Source organism: Leuciscus leuciscus (genome assembly GCF_965113295.1).
Source record: "Leuciscus leuciscus genome assembly, chromosome: 22".
NCBI classification, from domain to species: domain Eukaryota; kingdom Metazoa; phylum Chordata; class Actinopteri; order Cypriniformes; family Leuciscidae; genus Leuciscus; species Leuciscus leuciscus.
The window spans coordinates 18836561-18857022 of record NC_138746.1 but is presented as its reverse complement, the minus strand read 5'-3'; the positions used below and the strand labels follow the sequence as shown (position 1 = coordinate 18857022).

The window sequence follows — 20462 nt, the reverse complement described above, 5'->3', positions numbered from 1 at the left end:
TTTATTTGTGTTCCAAAGAGGAACGAAAATCTTAAGGGTTTGGAACGACATGAGGTTGAGTAATTAATGACAGAATTTTCATTTTTTGGGTGAACAAACCCTTTAATATCTGCTTACACTTTTACACTTTCTATTTTGATGACATTTGTAACATTGCAACTAAGATGTCAATTTATTCTACTAACCCAAACCTAACAGTCTACTAATACTCTGAGTAGGATGTCTAAAGTGGACTATCGAAATAGTGTAACCAATATTTTTTAGCATTTTAATTTAGAGTTAGATTATTTTTATGTATTAATAATAATTTATCAACTTACTTAATAATTTATTGACTTAAGTCATCCTGTGGCCCCCATGGAAGTTTGCTGAGCCCTCAAGAACCACTGTCCTAAACTACCACCACATCAAATACAAAAGTAGCCTTAAATGTGCAGCGTTATAATTAAATAAGTTATAATACATTTTGCTAGGATACATTTGAAATCATTGTCTGGTTGCTCTGTTAGTCTGCAGAGATCTCTTCTGTATATCATCAGTGGATGTTGATATATTTGCTGTATTAAGTCTTAGATTGTGATTCACCTTCAGCGTTTCCACGGCTGATTTTAGATGTTTTTTTTTTTGTTTTTGTTTTTTTTCTTTTACATATGAACCACATTACATGTTATTACATTACACATTAGCTATTCATTCAACAACAATGACCTCTGAGATGGTAGATACTTCATAGCTACTGTGTCTGCAGGGGCACTGAACTCAAACTAGATAGGCCTAGAAAAGAATGTTATGAAATGCATCAAATGTTATATAACATTCTAGTATATGAAATTCACTACAAGGACATGTTGATACATATTTGAGCCATTTCTGTCACTTTTATTGCCAGCCCCCCCACCCCCCCAAAATACTCCTGGTTGAATTGTGCCCCTGCCCATGAGTGCCAAGGCTGGACATACTGTTTGTGTGATATTACAGTGCCATCTACAGTACAGAAGCAGAACTACACACTCAGGAAAAAAATATGAATTTGATTTTTTTTTTTTATTCACACAGGTTCAATGTGAACACTATTATACATTGTTCATATTGCTGCGTAGAGTTTATAGAGATAGATAGACATAGATGGCATCATTTAACCCATAGATTGGTTGATTGCTTATAGACGGGGATGGTTCATTGTGACACTGCGGTTGGAACCCCTGATTACATCTCGCCAGAGGTTCTCAAGTCTCAGGGAGGGGACGGATACTACGGACGCGAGTGTGACTGGTGGTCGGTGGGAGTATTTATCTATGAGATGTTGGTTGGTGAGTCAGGAATTTGTGTGAGTTTGTCTAAATTATACATCTGTTGTATTGGTTTATTAAATGAGCTAAATGTGTGTGTGTGTGTGTGTGTGTGTGTGTGTGTGTGTGTGTGTGTAGGTGATACACCGTTCTATGCCGATTCTTTGGTGGGGACCTACAGTAAGATTATGGATCATAAGAACTCTCTTAACTTCCCTGATGACGTTGAGATCTCTCAAGAAGCCAAAAACATCATCTGTGCCTTCCTAACTGACAGGTGACCTTTTACATGCACAGATGGACGTACATGCAGTTCTCTTGTCTTTTATGGATTTGGATGTTTAACTGGCAGGGTTCTGTCTTTTTTTTGTGTTTGTGGATGTTTGCATTTGGTAGGGAGATTCGCCTGGGCCGAAATGGCGTAGAAGAAATTAAAAGAAATCCTTTCTTTAGAAACGACCAGTGGACCTTCAGCACCATTAGAGAGAGTGAGTAAAACACCTGCTTCCCCCACTTTACCACAGATTTTAGAATTCAAATACATGTCATACACATTTCACACTCACATACGAATCTCTACTATTAGCGCCCTTTACCTCAGCTGTTAAAAAAACACACACACAGAACCGTTTTTTCCCCGTTCTCTCCCCAGCTGCAGCCCCTGTGGTTCCAGAGCTGAGCAGTGACATAGACACCAGTAATTTTGATGAGATAGAGGAGGATAAAGGAGAAGTGGAGACCTTTCCTACACCCAAAGCCTTCGTTGGCAATCAGCTTCCCTTCGTGGGGTTCACCTACTTTAAAGAAGACCAGTAAGATATTTCTGTTTTGTCAATTCTGTACACTAAACTATTTCTTGGTGTTGGATCTCCACTTGATGTTCTGAAGTAAAACCAGTTGATATTAACTGTCACAGATAATCTGGTGTGTTTTTGTGCAGGTTGTTGAATGGTGTTAACAGTTCAGCAATGAAAAATGATCTCCCAGTGTCTAAGAGAGAGGTACGACACAGATACATTTCTACCTTCGTCAGCTTATTTTAATTTAACTGCTTTATGCTCTTTAGAGACTGGATTTATCTCATAGAGTAGACTCTGGTTAGAGACTTCATATTAGACTTGGAAAAAACCTGAAGCTTTTTGGAGGCAAGACTAAACTGATTAGTGCTTCTTGCGACTTTGGTTGTAACTAATCTTTTCATTCTTTTTTTTTTTTACCCACAGGACAATTTAGCAGTAAGTGTTCACATTCTCTCTGCTTAATACACAGCTTATTAGGTAATTTATTATTTTAAGAGACTGATGACATGAAATAAAGATCGCTTTATTTTCCACTCAGCTCCAGAATAAACTTCATTCTCTAGAAGAGCAGCTCAATATTGAAATGCAGGCCAAAGATGAGCTGGAGCAAAAATTCAGAAGCAACTGCAGCCGCCTAGAAAAGATCACCAAAGAGCTCGATGAAGAGGTGAGTGGGTGTCTCATCTCTGGAACTTCAGCAAAGTTGTGTGTAGGAATTTACAGTGATCTTACTGCATCAATCACGACATACATGCAGTTCTCTGGTCCAAATGGATATGGATGTTCAACTGAGCAGTCTGTTTGACAATGTTTTTTTGTGTGTGTGTGTTTGTGGATGTTTACATTTACATTTACATTACATTGGTGTGTTTATAGATAAATGGCAGAAAAGTGTTGGAGACGTCTCTGAGACAGCTGGAGAGAGAGAAAGCTCTCCTGCAGCACAAGAGCGTAGAGAGTCACCGCAGAGCGGAGAGTGAAGCCGACCGCAAACGCTGCCTGGAGAATGAAGTGAACAGTCTGAGGGATCAGCTGGATGAAATGAAGAAGAAAAACCAGAACTCGCACATCTCCAATGAGAAGAACATCCATTTGCAGAAACAGGTTTGTGGGTTTGAGGAGAGTCTATCACATCCAGAAAACTTGCTATCTCTGTCATTCAGGTTCATAATTCAAGAGCATATGGCCTTGAATTGATTATCACATTTTTTGAAGATGATCAGAGTGGCTTCATTTGTTAAAGTGTTATAACTTGGATTAGATTTAAGGTGTGTGTAAATCTCTTCGCAACCAGCTATGTCATGAGAAATGTAACAAATCATGGAAAAATTATTGCCTTATCCTGAGAAGATAATGATCAAACTTCCCAAATCTTTGCTTATGAAAGTCAATTATGTATCATGTATTGGGTACGTTATCATCTCTGACAGACAGCATGTTGAAGCCGCTCAGGCTGCCATTTTCACCCTCTTCTCGGAAAGTGATAACGCATTCAAAACATCCGGTAGTGTGGGTTTTCCAGGAAATGCGTGTACTCCCTGGACCTCTGCTTCTCGTAAATACTACCATGTATTGTGCACGTTATTTTTTTGACAGACATCGATGTCGTGATATTCAAATGATGTGGATTTGAAAACAGATGGATCGTAAGGTAATAATTATTTCTTAGCCGGCAAGTATTCAGTGAAGTGATTGATGCCCACGAGTGTGTTATGTTAGTTCTAATATTCCAACCGACAGCCAGACAGAGTTTTTGACGGACGTGATAATGTGCGTGAGGGGTGAACTATGTTTGATTTTTGGGTAATTATAAAATGTGCTGGAGACATTCTAAATGCTTTTTGTGAAGATCCATGTAATTATTTTACTGAATGAAGTTTATTTCATGGCTTGAACAAATTACATGTTACTCAAGAGATAATGTTTGGCTTGTCAAAAATGTTACATTTAGCTGTCGCAAATTCGTTGACTTGAAAATCAAGTCATTTTTTATTTCATTTTTTTACCAGGAAAGGAGTGGTTTTGAAGTTGTTTTTATTCTCTCAAAACACAAATCTTTTATTTAAACCCATGGAAATGCAGATCCTGTTTTAAATAATTGTGAAAAAATCACTTTTTAAAACTGTTGTTCCATTATTAACCCTTAGCCAATTTTGACTCGTATACATGATATTGTACATGCTACTGTTCAAAAGTTTGGGGTCTGTTTATTTAAATTTTTTAATTTTTAAAGAAATTACTTTAAAATACTGTTATTGAGCAAAGATGTATTAAATTGATAAATCTATTCAGCACTGTTTTCAACATTGATAATAATAAGGAACGTTTCTTGAGCAGCAAATCAGAATATTAGAATGATTTCTGAAGGATCATGTGACACTGAAGACTGGCGTAATGATGCTGAAAATTCAGCTTTGCCATCACAGGAATAAATTACATTTTAAAATACTGTATAGAAAACAGTTATTTAAATATTAAAATAGAAAAGTTGTTTTAAATTGTAATAATATTTCACAATATTACTGTATTTTTGATTAAATAAATGTTTTCCTTCAAAAACGTTTTTAAAATCTTACCGATTCCAATCTTTTGAACTGTAGTGTATATAATATATCAAATGTGTGTTTTATGCATAAATATTTATTTGTTTGGCATTTTTTTTATGGTTTGAATGACAAGCAATTCATTCAAGAATTGATTCACAAAAGATTTATGTGAATATTTTATACTTTTGTAACATTTCGTTGCATAGTCTGTTAAAAGCAACATTCGGTTTCTTAAGTAAAGTTCCCAGAATTATGGGTCTGTAGAAACCTGTTGCTATTTGTCTTTCTCATGTGTTATAAAGTAACAGAATGATCCTAGTAGCATACTGTAATTTCTCTATGACAAACCAGTGTCTCTCTCTGGCAGCTGGATGAGGCGAATGCGTTACTGCGGGCAGAATCTGATGCGGCTACACGGCTGCGTAAAGCTCAGACAGAGAGCTCCAAACAGCTGCAGCAGCTGGACGCTCATGCAAGAGAACTGCAGGACAAATGCTGCATGCTGGAGAACAGCAAGCTCACGCTGGAGAGAGAGAACATCAGCCTGCAGGCAGCGCTGGACTCAGAGAAACGAGAGCACACCCAGGGCTCTGAGACTATCTCTGATCTACTGGGTAAGTGTGGATCCCTTCTTTTGGAAGTATCATATCAATTCACACGCAACAGTGTTCATTTACATTCCACCTCTTATTCATAGCACGAATCTCTGGTTTGGAGGAGGAAGTGAAACAGGTGAGACAAGCCCTATCTAAAGCTGAGACAGAGAAGAGGCAACTTCAGGAGAAGCTAACAGACCTGGAGAAGGTAAACAAATACTTTTTTTCTCATACGCATTCCCTCCCTTGTTGTGACTCATTATAGGTTATGGTTGTGGATTCAAACTTCATTTGTACCTTCTTCATTCCCAGCATTCACTACTTAGAAAGCTATGAAGTTGATGTACTGGTGTTTACTCTCTCTTATTATGGCATTTTATGTTGAGCCCCTCTTCTAATATCTGTGTGTGTGTGTGTGCCCAATAGGAGAAGAGCAATAACCAGATTGACATGACCTATAAGCTGAAGGTGTTGCAGCAGGGTTTGGAGCAGGAGGAGGCGGCACACAAGGCCACAAAAGCTCGACTTGCCGACAAGAGCAAGATCAGCGAGTCGATTGAAGGAGCAAAATCTGAGGCTGTGAAGGGTATGATCCTATGAAACAAATTTTGAATGTAGTTTTCTTTCCTGTATCGGCGTATTTCCTTATTAAAACAGGCAGTTTACACAAATTGAAGACCTCAAAACTAACAGAAATGGACTAAAAGCCACAAAACTCCAATTTTTATTTCATTTTAAGAATAGTGCATGACCGTGAAGTGCATTTTGAAGGGTGTAGTGGAAAACATGTTGGTTTAGATTAGGGGAGACAAGACCAGAGTTACATAGGAGAATTGATTAAAGGGTGTATTGCTGGTTTTTGTGAACATTACAGGATTTTATTGCTGGTTAACATGTCTGTTTTTGTGTGTTCATCTAGAGCTGGAACAAAAGCTGCAGGAGGAACATTCCTCTAAACTGCGTGTGGAGAACAGGGTGTTAGAACTGGAGAAGAAGAACTCTATGCTCGACTGTGATTATAAACAGTCACTGCAGAAACTAGAGGAACTGCGGCGACATAAAGAGAGACTCACAGAAGAGGTACTGCAGTGTATTCATGTCTTTTTGCTACACCTGCCAATGGTGTGGTTAATTAAGAAAATGTACTGGCCATAAATGTCTATTATTGCATTTTGCAATATGTATTTTGCATTTATTAAGTTTTTTTTTTCTTCATTGAAATGTATGCTTTTATTCAGAAAGCATTTGTCAAAAGTGAAAGTAAAGACATACTATTTTACTATTTCAAATAAATGCTTTTCTTCTGAACTTTCTATTAATCAAAGAATCCTGAAAATATATTATGGTTTCAAAAAAATAATAAGATGTTAAGAATGATGCTAATTTTTTCTTGAGCAACAAATCACCATATTAGTATGGTTTCTGAAGGATCACGTGACACACCAAACTGGAGTAATTTCTTTGGTATCACAGGAATAAAGTACACAGATCTACAGATTCTCCTGATCTTTCTCTTTGTCTAGGTGAAGAATTTTAGTCTGAAGATTGAGCAAGAAGTTCAGAAACGCACTTTGACTCAGAATGACCTGAAAGTTCAAATCCAGCAGCTCAGCACCCTCCGAACATCAGAGAAACAGCTCAAACAGGAGATCAACCACCTGCTGGAAATCAAACGCAGCCTGGAAAAACAAAACATGGAGCTGCGCAAGTATGCAACACGCATGCATATGAACTCATTGTATAGTACACACAAAGACACATCTTAATAGCTGGTGGCTGAGAACCTTTCTTATGTTTTTACAAAAATATTCAAATCATTCATATATTGGATCATTTTCCATCTGCGTTTCTAGGGAGCGCCAGGATTCGGATGGACAGATGAAGGAACTGCAGGATCAGTTGGAAGCAGAGCAGTATTTCTCCGTAAGAAGTCTAAACTCTTTCCCTTGCAGAAAAAATCGAATACTCAAAGGTCTAACAAGATTGTGTGTGTGTGTTTGTTTGAGTGTGTGTATATGTGTGTCTGTGTGTGTGGTGATTGTGAGTGTATGGTAATTGTGTGTGTGTGTGGTGATCGTTTTGGTCCCCAGCAGTAAAAGAGCTTATAAATCAAATAGGATTATGTTTTTTGAAAATGTACAAATGCAGATCATTTTATGTAAGGGTTATTTAGGGGTTAGGGGATATAATATACAGTTTGTACAATATAAAAATCATTGTCTATGGAAAATTCCCATAAAACATGGAAACCCAACATGTGTGTGTGTGTGTGTGTGTAGACGCTGTATAAGACACAGGTGCGGGAGCTGAAGGAAGAGTGTGAGGAGAAAAATAAACTCTATAAAGACATGCAGCAGAATCTACAGGAGTTACAGGAGGAAAGGTGAGATTTATATCCAATTACAAGCTGGAAAATCACAACCTAGTGTACAAAATAAGTTTTTAATCCACTGATTTATCAAAAAATATGCATTACAAAATGGTTATACCATATATATATAACATTTCTGGGTCAAAATGCCAGAAAACACATCTTTTTTTTTTTATCGCACTGCTAATTTAAAGTCTAAACGTGTATGTCAGTTTAATTTCTATGTACCTTTTTTTTTCTGTTGTCTCTTTTTCAGGGATTCTCTTGCTGCCCAGTTGGAGATCACACTAACGAAAGCCGACTCCGAGCAACTGGCACGCTCCATTGCGGAGGAGCAGTATTCCGACCTGGAGAAGGAGAAGATCATGAAGGAGCTGGAGATCAAAGAGATGATGGCCAGACACAGGCAGGAGCTCGCTGAAAAAGACACCACCATCACCTCTGTGAGTTACACTGCATTTCAGCTGTAAGCCATTCACAGAGGTCACATTTAGTTGAGGAACTTTGTTGGGTTTAATTGTCCTGTCTCTATACAGTTGGAGGAAGCTAATCGCACATTGACAAATGATGTTGCAAACCTGGCCAATGAGAAGGAAGAGCTCAACAACAAGCTAAAGGAGGCACAAGACTGTAAGTGGCAGAATATGTTGACATCTATGTATATTATATAATTATTGTATAATTATATTTTTTACATACTTTCAAAATAATATTTTCAAATATTTATAAAGAAATTTAAATGAACATTTGTATTTTCAGAGCTGTTCACACAGGAGTAATTTAAAGGACAAGTTCGGTATTTTACACTTAAAGCCCTGTTTTCAGATAGTTTCTGATGAAATACAATGGTTAAGATTGAAATTTGGACAAATGCTGCTGTCCCGAGAATTTTTGGTTTTTGTGGTAGCACCCCCCACCTATACAACGGTTGCATAGGTGCACTGGAAAAATCGTTCGTTTACAAAGACGTGAAACTCACCGAGTGGTCAGGGGTGTTCACTGATATGCTCACACAAAAATCGCTGCAAAAGATGCTTTCAAACAGGTGTTTTACCATTCGTTGTAAAACTGTGGACCTATTTTTCCAAACGCCTCACACCCATACATTCTTCCGTTGAGAGCTTGAATAATAGACTCTCCAGCCCAGTTGGTGGCGATAATGCACCTTTGCCAATTGCAAGCAAACCACGGGCATTTCATTGAATACACAGAAGAAGCAGAAGAAGAAGCAGCGGAGTAATACCGTAAAGGTGCTGCGGTCTCACAGCACGTCCTATACAAGTCAATGGAGTTGGACAAAAACTACGATAAAACCTGTTGGAAAGCATCTTTTGCAGCGATTTTTGTGTGAGCATATCAGTGAACACCCCTGACCACTCTGTGAGTTTCACGTCTTTGTAAACGAAAGTTTAATGCGTTTTAGGAAGGATTATTCCAGTGCACCTATGCAGCCATTGTTAAGGTGGGGGGGTGCTAACACAAAAACCTAAAATTCTCGGGACAGCAGCATTTGTCCAAAGTTCAATCTTAACCATTGTATTTCATCAGAAACGATCTGAAAACAGGGCTTTAAGTGTAAAATACCGAACTTGTCCTTTAACATTTCCACAGCTTCAGTAGCATATTTAAGATTAAATATGTTAATTTATCTCTGATTTCTGAAATCTCAAGCTCTTTTCTACATATTTTTGTATGCCATCTGCATGGAACTTTTTACAGCTTAGAACAAGCATTGACCCTCATCATCCTTAGCAAACTCATGATAGTCAGAGGAAAGCTGTTGGGGATTTCGCTGTAACTCTGTAAAATTTGATTTTCAGACCTGCAGAATCTGAAGAATGAAGAGCAGTCCATCACTCAAGTGAAACTGGCCCTTGAGAAACAGCTGCAGTCAGAGAGAACTCTCAAAACACAAGTACACCATGACAGTTTCCTTTGAGCAAATTAATAAATCAAACTCAATTTGAGTCAGATTTGCTCCGTTACTTATTCTTCTCTTTTCTATCTATCAGGCGGTGAACAAGCTGGCAGAGATCATGAACAGAAAGGAGGTCAGAGGTGGAGGCAGTCGCCGTGGAAATGATACAGACGTGAGGAGGAAGGAGAAAGAAAACAGGAAGTTGCAGCTGGAGCTTCGTTCTGAGAGGGAGAAACTAAACAGCACCATCATCAAATACCAGAGAGAAATCAACGACATGCAAGCAGTATGACCACTATTCAGTGTCTGAAGAATGCCACACTGCTCCACAGGCAGCCAGAATACTCGTTTCTTACTCCTCTTTTATTTCCTGCAGCAACTGGCGGACGAGTCTCAGGTGCGTGTGGAGCTGCAGATGGCTCTCGACAGTAAAGACAGTGATATTGAGCAGCTGCGCGGCCTGTTGAACTCTCTCAACGTCCAGTCGCTCGACTCGGCCAGTATGAGCAGCGGCCCAGACATGGACATTGACGAGTCACTACCAGGTACGGTTAAGGTCATTTCCAAACTTCTTTTCATTCTGTTGTCCCTCTCTATTCTTTCATAGCTTTTTCTTTTATTCACATTCCTCTTTTTGTTTTTCTTCACATTGTTCTGTCAACCCTCCTTTGTTTCTGCTTAGTTTTACTCCGATATTCAGTTCAACTTTCACCCTTCACTTCACTGCAGAGCCTGAGCCTAAAGGTGACCTGCATGGCATTCAGTGCATGACCTTTTGACCTCTTAAGACTTGACTGGACATCATGGCAGGCTTTTCTCTGGTGTATTTTTATAAAGCTGCTCTGTTTTATTATACATGTCTTCCTCTCTGTTGTACAGAGATCAGACTGGAGGGCTGGCTGTCTATACCAGTAAGGAACAACACCAAACGCTTTGGGTGGGAAAAGAAGGTACGTTTTTAGATAAGCGTATTGCATTTTTTAAAGCAAGCAAATAGCTAAGAATGCTATGATGCAAAAAAAATGTCCAGGTCTGGGTAAGTATGGAAAAATATTTTCCAGACTATTGCCCCTATTCAGTTTATAAAATATATAATTAAGAATTTCTAAAAATAAATGTATGGTACAAGCGGAGTGTTTTAGTGATTGTCGAACACAACTGAATGAATTCAAGGCACACAATTTCAGTGTGCGAAACTGTTTTGTCTTTATTATAAACGGGTCTCTTTTGAACGAATGTGCGTGTGCCACTCAAACCAGCAACAGATAAAGGAGCAAACAATCACCTCAATCAGACTGTACTTTGCTGTCTGGTGATCATGCAATATCAAACCATGACTGCAGTATCAAACCGATGTGTCGGAGGTGAATATGCGCAGGTTTTAAAGCGTTTAATGTTTCTTCTCAACATTTAAGTGCATGTTATCACTTCGTGAAAACCAATGAAAATAAAATATTTTGAGTTGACTGTATTATATACAAAATATAATGCTGAAAAAAATTGTTCTTACACCATTAATGTTAAATATGGTCTGAAAAGTCTATAGAGAGATTTGGGAATTTGAATCTGGAAAATGTGCAGGAACCCTGTATTACCATCAACATGACATCAAAATGGACCAATCAATTAAGTAATCCGTGTTTAAATTTTTTCCCAGATTATTCAAAACAAATAAAAGTCAAAGAAAATATAAAATAAGAAAACTAACTACTAAGAGTCAAGTTATAAACAAAATGAACAAATAATAGTAGAGCCAAGATGCAAATGAATTAAACATTTAACTTATTTCTGTAGTCTTCATTGTATTATCATGTATGATGTCATTTATACTATTTCATAATAGATCTAAATTAAATGCTATGACATCAGGGTGGATGTATATGGGAATGTAAATTAGTTTTAATTAAGCTCATTAAATGTGTGGTCAGTGTTCTTATCGTTAACTAAAACTATTAAAAATGATAGTGAAAACTGAAATAATAGTGAGTGAATAAAATAAACCGATTTGATTTGAATAATTAACCAATTTCATGTTGTCTGCAACCACATGACAAATACAAATTACTAGGACTAAACCTCAAATGTCTTTGTGAACCAGAGCTAAACCACTAGAGCTGCAGTGCTAGACTGTACAGTTCCATGATACTTCTGCATCTGAAATCCCATCCAACCCCATCATGCAGGATTCAGTGAGTCTTTTGTTTCTTCTCTCTCCTCTAGTATGTTGTGGTGAGCAGCAAGAAGATTCTCTTCTACAACAGCGAGCAGGACAAAGAGCTTTCCAATCCTTACATGGTGTTGGACATAGAGTGAGTCCTTTCACCCTTCAAATCCATTTCTTTAAATCAAATAAGCTTGTCCCAGTCTTGTCCTGTATCATTTTGACTGACTTGAGTCCTCTGTCTTCTTTTCTTTATCTTAATTTCTCTGGTATTCTTCAGTAAACTTTTCCATGTGCGTTCGGTAACTCAGACGGACGTTTATCGTGCGGACGCCAAAGAGATCCCCAGAATATTTCAGGTATAAAAGCACACCACAGATACCACAGGCAGGGTATCAATGTTTCTTTAATCTTGAAACCTGTTGAAGTTTTATAAGATACGCCACAAGGCATAAGGATGACGGCTATCACTTGTCATTGGTTCCTCCAGATCTTGTATGCTAATGAGGGTGAGAGCAAGAAAGAGCAAGAGGAACCTCTTCCTGGGGACAAGTCCAGCTACATTTGCCATAAGGGTCATGAGTTCATCCCCACCCTGTACCACTTTCCCACTAACTGTGAAGCTTGTACCAAACCCCTGTGGAACATGTTCAAACCACCTCCAGCCCTGGAATGCAGACGATGCCACATCAAGTGCCACAAAGACCACATGGACAAGAAAGAAGAAATCGTCGCCCCCTGCAGAGGTGAGAAGAGGCTCTCTTAACTACCCTTTATGGTTTTAAGTGAATTTCAAGTAAATGTTGTATTAAAATATTCAAACTAAAATGACCCATATACAAAATTGCTGTTTACATGTTTCTGTATGGTTCCATGGGTCCTGGAAAACCTGGGAATAGTCATATATAGGTTTTTTTTGTTTGTTTTATTTAAGGAGAAATTACATTTTGAGAGCGCAAAAGTACTATGAGATGGTGTAAAAGAAAAAGAGAAAAGGTCTTATTTTATTTTGTATTTTTGTCCTTTATTCATCACACATGGCTGGAAAAGTGATGGAGAAAGTGGGAAGCATTAAAAATATAATTATTTTCAGCAAGGACACATTACATTGATCAAAAGTGACAGTATTACATTTATAATGTTGCGAAAGATTTCTTTTGAAACACTTTATTCATCAAAGATTTCCGAGAATAAAGATGTATTGTTTGCCACAGAAATATTAGGCAGTACAACTGTTTTCAACATTGATAAAAATAAGAAATTATTCTTGAGCAGCAAACCAGCATATTAGAAGACAGGAAGACAGGAGCAATGATGCTGAAAATTCAGCTTTGCCATCACAGGAATAAATTACATTCAATGTCATGACATAAAATATATTAAAAGAAAAAAGTTATTTTGAATTGGAATAATATTTCACAACATTACCGTTTTACTGTATTTTTGATCAAATAAACTCAGGGGTAAGCATTTGAGAGACCATTTCAAAAACATGTTTTTTGTCCCATTCACAAGTTTGACTCTTCTGTGCTTGCTTTCTCCACCCCCAGTGAACTACGACGTGTCTACTGCTAAAAACCTGCTGCTGTTAGCCTTGTCTCAGGAGGAACAGCAGAAGTGGGTTAGTCGGCTCATGAAGAAGATCCCCAAAAAACCTCCAGCACCAGACGCCCCTCACCGCTCCTCTCCCAGAGTTCCTGCTAAAGTACAAAGCAGTCAATCCATGAGGAGACCCAGCCGACAAATACCTTCCGGCAAACCCAGGTGAGGAGTAAGCCTTGACATGCTCATTTTTATTCGAAAGTTTGGTAATTATGTGGCTGTGTCCAGCTCTATCTTGTGTTTTCATGTGGCAAATGTAGTTTATGCTGTGTCAGTTCAAATACATTGCCCAGATTGTTGTTCATAAGAGGAGAACATAAAGGCCTGGTTTACATTCATGCTTGGTGACCAGATCCTTTCAGACCAGTTTGTTAAAAAACGAAAAACTGTCATCATTTACTCAACCTCGCGTCATTTCCTGGATGTCACAAAAGGAGATGTTTAGCAGAATGCCCAATCCACTTTTACATACACTACAAAATGTTTTTAAAACAGAACAGAGCACTTTTGAAGTGATTTTAGAATACATTTATTTCCATTAGTGTAAACACTTTTTTTTCCTAAAAGTTACGCTTTTTACTTGATTATTAATCTTCAGTCCATGACAGATTCCGTGAGTGTGTGCTGTGTTTACATGCGGGATAGAAATGGTGGCTAGCAAACAAAAACAATCTCTAGCGTTAATTTTGATTGACGGGTGTGGAGCAACTGATTTTTGTCTCACTAATTGTGTCAAGTTCTGCTCTCCTAATAGTTTTTGATTTGACGATTGTCATAAGAGAAGCCACAATGCAAGACTGTGCCTCAAAACTTTTGTCGAAGGTAAAATTTGATCACAATGGTCATTAATCGGCTAATGGCGAACATGTCAAACTCATAGACAGTAAAAGAAGGTCAAACTAGCGAGCAAAGACTTCATATTTTGGCCCAGGATCAGAGGAATCTCAGAAATTAAAAAAATCTTGCAATTTGTCTCAGACAGCCAAATCGTGGCCAAAATCATACAGTGTGAACCTGGCTTTAAAATATGTATTTTGTTAAAAGCATTTTGTCGTGGAAATTACATGTGAACGATTTTTAATACTTTTTTGTCCTTTTGCTTCGATAAAAGTTCAACATAATGTTTATGTTTAACGCAACAAAACAGAGCTGCTCGTTTGAACTGTGCCACATGGAACATTTATCAGCTCGGCTCACGCAGCGTGAGCTTAGAGCGACTGCATTTACTCACTGACCGTCTTAATCAAGCGACCACTAAAGGCCCCGATATACTCACGGAAAAGTTCTTTTCCGTTCTTCGTTTAGGGTATCTGACGCCGCCCACACTGCTGAGAGCGACGGTTAGATGAAAATGTAAATATTTGCTGTGCGCTTTCCTCTCAATAAAATACACAAACAACAAAACTGAGAAAACGGCAAGTATTTTAATAAAGCATTAGAAACGCATCTTATTATAGCAACGTGGTTATGTTTGCACAAGCTCTATGGCACTCCAGTGAAGTCACGTCAAGTTTATTTATATATCACTTTATACAATAGATAGCTTAAAATCAAGCAGATAGACTCGTTAGGTAAGGTTTTCTCATTAAAATCAGATGATTTCCTGTTAATTCAATAGAATGTGAGGGAATACCAAAATGCAGTGTGGTGGCTTCACCTTTTATGACATCATGAGCAAACCAGTTCTCTGTATAGATCAGCGGTAGTAACACCAACTGAAACCATGGGATTGTGGCAGAAATGTGGGATATTCATATTGAACTTTATTTTATTATTAATGTTGACATTAAATGTATTAAAGGAGTAGTGGAATATAATTACAGTATTTTTACTTATAAAAAATACTGTTGTGCAAAAAATTGTTGTGCATGTGCAGTATACTCTACTTTTTATAATATCAAATACCGTAGAAACAATATAGTTACTTTTTACTATGGTAGTGAGATGCAATGTGGGTTTTACCTGTGGTTAATATGATCCAAATACTATGGACGACCAAATTTTACCCTATAAAACAGCCCTACTAGGACATTTAGTAAAATATCATCTTTTTGTGTTGTGTTTGTGGAATAAATAACAGTCATAAAAGTGTGGAACAACACGAGAGTGAGTGAATGATGACAATTTACACGTTCATTTTTGTGTGAACTGTACCTTTAACATCTTGTTCTGTAAAGTCTGATTCAAAGATGGCCGTGCATAAAATCAATGCAGAAGCTTTGGCACCGGTTACACACTAGAGTGCTACTCTATATGATACACAGGTTTGTGCACAACGTAAAGGAACCAACAGCATGTGCGGAGAAATCTGGCTTCATCTACCACAAGGGTCATGAGTTTATCCCTTTATTCTACCACTTCCCTGCCAACTGTGAGGCCTGTACCAAACCCCTGTGGAACATGTTCAAACCTCCTCTGGCTGTGGAGTGCCAGAGATGCCAGATCAAATGCCACAAAGAGCACATGGACAAGAAAGATGAAGGTCTCAGACCCTGTGCTTCAGACCAGTTCAGCACTGGGTGAGAGGAGAACGCGACCGACCTGGAAGTTGGATGGAGAAAGTGTTGATGTTTATTGCAGAAAGCGTTAGGATGCTTCAGAAACATCTTACAAGAGCATTCATGGTTTGAATTGCGGGGCCTAACTAGCACAATAACATTTATGATGGCTAACCGGATGCAAAGCTTGAACAGTGTTACGTGGAGCTACTTTTTGTAACTTGGGATGCAAGGTGACAGCTTGGGCATTAACAAAGCACTTTTTCTCTTTTGCATCAAACTCAGGTTTTTAATTGTGAATAGTAACATTGAATTTAAAGGCAAAAAACTAAAAGTAAGCATCAGGAGATTTAAAACTTCTTATACATCTTCACCTTTAATGCACATTTAGCATCAAATGCATACAGATGTATAGGTTTCAAAGCTTCAGTAGTCCTTGATCAGTGGTAAAGTGGTTTAGCTCAGTTATAGTATTTACCTCTAATGTGCAAAGGTGTAGCTTCACCTTAGCAAACTACCTCACTGTGGGGAGACTGCTGAAGGCTTGGCTGAATGCTCTCTCCTCCACCTGCAGGCCTCTGGATTTGGAGCTTCAGGACTGGCACTGGGCTCTGGATGACGTGGATGATGTAGATTATGACCACACGTTTAATTTCTGAGGAGCATGTTTAGGGTTGAAACAGGGTAACCGCTTACATAGGGGCTCTGTTCCAAAACCTGGTAAGCCACCTACGTAGGCTGCATTTAGATTGACATCAAATACACACTAAGGTAATCTTTAAAAACATTAGTGATTTAATGAGATTATAATGTTGTGATACCTAATTTTACTTTTTAATATCAAACATTTACCAATAAAAAAAACTACCGTTCAAAAGTTTAATGTTTATGAAAGAATATATTTATTTATAATATATTTTATTATAATTTTTTTTATATATATTTTTTAAAATGCAATTTATTCCTGATGGCAAAGCTGTATTCAGAGTCACATGATCCTTCAGAAATCATTCTTATATGCTGATTTGGTGCTCAAGAAATAACTTTGATCAGTTTCGTTTCTTCTTGGTAAATAAAAGTATTAAAAATCATACTACCCTCAAACTTTTGAACGGTAGTATATGTAAGGAATAATATACATCCAGCCGGTTGTTATCTCAGAATAAACCCAGACGGGGTGATCAGGACCCCGATGCAAAGCAGAGGGGTCTTGCATCCGCCTGAAAGGGTTTATTCTGCAATAACAACCAGCTGGATGTACGTTATCCCTCTTTTTACACGCTACTTGCCACATAAGTCAACAATTCGACATGAATTATTGATCTGAGTTGAAATATTTTATTAGCTCTTTAAATGCAAAGCCTCTGCTTGCTAGCGCGGCAAGTTCAAACTAGATGGATATTTAAGGGATACGGTAGTCACACCACATATTACACGGTATTTCGCAACATACTGTAAATAATTATGGGGATAAGAGATATTGATTTGAGATTAAACCGTTTTAAAATCTTACCTGTTTGTTATCTTATAGTTCATTACAGTGTACAAAACAATAGTCGCAAAATGGCAGAAGCTGTGTTTGTATGAAACGAGAGTTTGAATATTTTATTAGCTCACCAAATGTAAAAATTCCACAAGGAAAAAACGTTTCTAGCAATTGCGCCGACTTCAGTGACAGATACCCGGATAAGCCTGTGTTATTAGTTTTTAGTGGTTGTTATCTGGGAATAACATAGATATTGGATGGCGCAATTAGCCAATCAGAATCAAGTATTCCACAGTGCCGAGTCTAAAACAGTCCATCCAAAATGACGAACAAAATAAGATACATCATAAATTTAAATGTCATTATTAAATCTCATCAATAAAAAGTCAAATCAAATTAAGAATTGACTATTTTTGTATGCGCTTTTGTATTTTTATGATCTTTAGAGTATCATGGCATTAAGAAAGTGCTACACTAAACTCTAGGCTGAACACTAGGTTTTGGAACAGTTGTCGAGTGCAGTGGGACTTGTTTGGTGTTGAAGCAAATTTAAGCATGTGAGTGTGTTCATTCTTATTGGTGTGAAAGATTTGGCCAACATGGGATATGGAGAATTTTCCATAACCTAACAGACGTTTCTGTACCAATTCCTCTGCTCATAAACACCCTCTCCACACTCCAAACCCACAGGAAGGCACTCTTGAATACAAAGCTGAATAGTTTCTCCAATCCTTTCCCATTTACTACTGAAGGAGAGGAGGTTTGTTCAGAGAATTGGTATTTGGCCTGCTTGTGTTTCTTATTTGACCTTTGACCCTCTTGCCCTAGTCCCCCTCGACTGGACGCTCCAAAGATGAGGCGAGAAGACTCCTCCAACAGCATTCTGAACAAATGAGTCCATTGGCTTACCGTGTTTACAAACTAGAAGACATTTCAACTGTACTGTAAAAGGAAAAAGAATGAGAGAATGTGTAAAACAGTATTTTTATTTTTAGGGTTTTCTTTGTTCCCTTTTGCAATAAAAGTTTGCAACTGTTGTGTGTGTTTGCAGGTGTATTAATCTGCTTCTCTTGAGCATGATGGCATGTACGCTGTGGTGCTTTTTTTTTATTATTACCGAAGGATTTTTCTTTCCTCTTGGGTTAACATGTAGTGAAACTAACTTTCTCTTTGTCTTTCTTTCTCGATTTCTCCCTCTTTCTCTAGTTAACCTTATATTGGGAATCTGGTGCTGCTACATGGTGATTTGGGGTTCTTCCTGTCACATCATCAAAAGACCTTTGTCGTTACTTTTCGCACATTTTGGCAAATCCAAAAATAGTGAGAGATGCACAAATGTTGATGAAGGCTTTGCTGGCGTGATATGGCTTTTATTTTCTGGGCATGCGGTTGCTTCGACTTCAAGAGCACAACAGATCTACACAGAACTGAAGGGTCAGCGTCACACCAAACTTCTTATTCATTCAAGGCCAGAGTTGACCTGAACGCTAAGACTGAACCGGCCAGAGAATGTGGACGACAGCTGGTTCTGACCGTAGTCTTTTTTTTTTTTTTTTATGGCTGAATATAGACGGTAGTGCAACACACCACATAAATGGCTAGAAAACACCACTACATATGTTTCTCATTCCTTCATAAATGCAAGTGCAACTCTGGTGTTTCTTCTTGTAGTGTTTTTATCTTTATTTACCCCCACTGTGCGATCATACCCTCTTTGATCATGGATGCATCCCATAATGCTCTCCTGGACACCTGTGCGGCTCACTCCCTAGACTGAGTTGACTGTAATCTGAGGAGGAACCTTTATTAATGGCTGTGATTAACAGTGACCAACATCTAGATGTGAGCTGTGCATGTGGGCAGGAGTTTCTCAAACGTTTCCAGATTTGAAACGGATCTGCAGTCTGTTTTGGGCTGGTCATCTTATGAATTTGGTCATCGGCTGTTAAAAGTTGAAATTGATTTTCATGCTATGACTTGAGACTAAAACTGATTCACCTTGCAAGCACATAACTGAAATGTTCATAAGACGGTGGAATGTCTAAAAAACATGTTTAAATTTACTAGAGAAGTTTTTTTTTTTGTAGATGTTTTTTTTTGTGATTTGAAGTGGTCAGTTTGTTTTTTGTGTATCTTCACCTTAGCAAACAGTGTGTATCTATGGGTGTGCTGTGAATGCATATCCGTGTTCTTTTACACATTATATATATATATATGAATATACAGCGTATATTTGACCTGCCATCTTACCAGTTGGTTTGCTATTTATACAGGTCTGGGCACTTTTTTTATTTTAAAGCGTTGCCTTCAGATTTGCATGTTTTATATTGATGTACTGTTTGACCATAAAATGAAAAGCATATGTAGCCGTGTTGTTTGGAGACCTTGTATAACATTTGCTTATTTTTGTAAACAAAAGTAGTCAGTTAAATAGGTATATAGCTGTGAATGTAGTAAAAGGAAGTAAAGTTTTAATATAAACAATGTGGTCATTCCTTTCTGTCGGCTTTTATCACTCACACACACACACACACACATTATATATATATATATATATATTTAATACATATGTCATCTGTACTGATGATAGTTATTGCATACACAAAAAGTCCTTTAAAACATTTTTAAAGAATATTTTGTGTTAAAATACATCTTTTGCTTTTGATTATTTGGGGAAAGTTGATTACCACAAAAGAATGGTTCTGAAAATTGTTAAAAATATTATATTTATATTATATAATTAAAACATTTCCACATTAAAGGAATGTTTGATTTATAAAATACAAGAGATCTATTAATGTACTTAGGAAAGAGACAGTTGTGCTTTAGACCTTAAAATCATTTAAAAATGTATGAACATTTAAAGCTGCAGTCCATAACTTTGTGTTCAAAATGTACAAAAATGATACAAAGAGTACACCATTAATACATTTTACAAAGCATGTTTTTGACTTATCCTGAATCACTACGGTAAACCTATAATAAGCGTTTATATTGGGACTATTTTAGACTGGTACGGGTCGTCCCACTGCGGAGTAGCCCAGTACCTGCGTGACTTGTCATAGACCTAAACAGAGAGAAGGAGCTCCGGCTACAATGTTCTTCAGCAGGACGCATGCAGCTCTGTTTATTAACCGCTAGAGCACCAAAAGTTACAGACTGCAGCTTTAAGTAATAATCTTGTACTTGAACATT

At 37.6% G+C, this 20462-nt stretch overlaps 1 protein-coding gene across 4 annotated transcripts in view; it reads left to right on the top strand.

The window, feature by feature from the left end:
* The window catches only part of rock2a (rho-associated, coiled-coil containing protein kinase 2a), a 51247-nt gene extending 31496 nt beyond the window's left edge, over nucleotides 1-19751 (top strand). The window contains exons 6-31 of one of the 4 annotated variants that reach the window (XM_082154950.1): nucleotides 1166-1310; nucleotides 1428-1566; nucleotides 1686-1777; nucleotides 1942-2101; nucleotides 2230-2290; nucleotides 2513-2524; nucleotides 2628-2756; nucleotides 2966-3193; nucleotides 5003-5249; nucleotides 5333-5439; nucleotides 5658-5817; nucleotides 6151-6311; nucleotides 6755-6939; nucleotides 7085-7154; nucleotides 7511-7614; nucleotides 7859-8045; nucleotides 8139-8232; nucleotides 9423-9517; nucleotides 9615-9806; nucleotides 9897-10065; nucleotides 10400-10470; nucleotides 11741-11829; nucleotides 11962-12040; nucleotides 12172-12427; nucleotides 13232-13445; nucleotides 15548-19751. In XM_082154950.1, the coding sequence (XP_082011076.1) occupies nucleotides 1166-1310; nucleotides 1428-1566; nucleotides 1686-1777; nucleotides 1942-2101; nucleotides 2230-2290; nucleotides 2513-2524; nucleotides 2628-2756; nucleotides 2966-3193; nucleotides 5003-5249; nucleotides 5333-5439; nucleotides 5658-5817; nucleotides 6151-6311; nucleotides 6755-6939; nucleotides 7085-7154; nucleotides 7511-7614; nucleotides 7859-8045; nucleotides 8139-8232; nucleotides 9423-9517; nucleotides 9615-9806; nucleotides 9897-10065; nucleotides 10400-10470; nucleotides 11741-11829; nucleotides 11962-12040; nucleotides 12172-12427; nucleotides 13232-13445; nucleotides 15548-15806 (3705 nt within the window). In that variant the 3' untranslated portion in view covers nucleotides 15807-19751. The remainder of the gene's footprint in view (nucleotides 1-1165; nucleotides 1311-1427; nucleotides 1567-1685; nucleotides 1778-1941; nucleotides 2102-2229; nucleotides 2291-2512; nucleotides 2525-2627; nucleotides 2757-2965; nucleotides 3194-5002; nucleotides 5250-5332; nucleotides 5440-5657; nucleotides 5818-6150; nucleotides 6312-6754; nucleotides 6940-7084; nucleotides 7155-7510; nucleotides 7615-7858; nucleotides 8046-8138; nucleotides 8233-9422; nucleotides 9518-9614; nucleotides 9807-9896; nucleotides 10066-10399; nucleotides 10471-11740; nucleotides 11830-11961; nucleotides 12041-12171; nucleotides 12428-13231; nucleotides 13446-15547) is intronic. The other 3 variants (XM_082154953.1, XM_082154952.1, XM_082154951.1) reach the window with 3 other exon arrangements.
* Nucleotides 19752-20462: the final 711 nt, after the last annotated feature.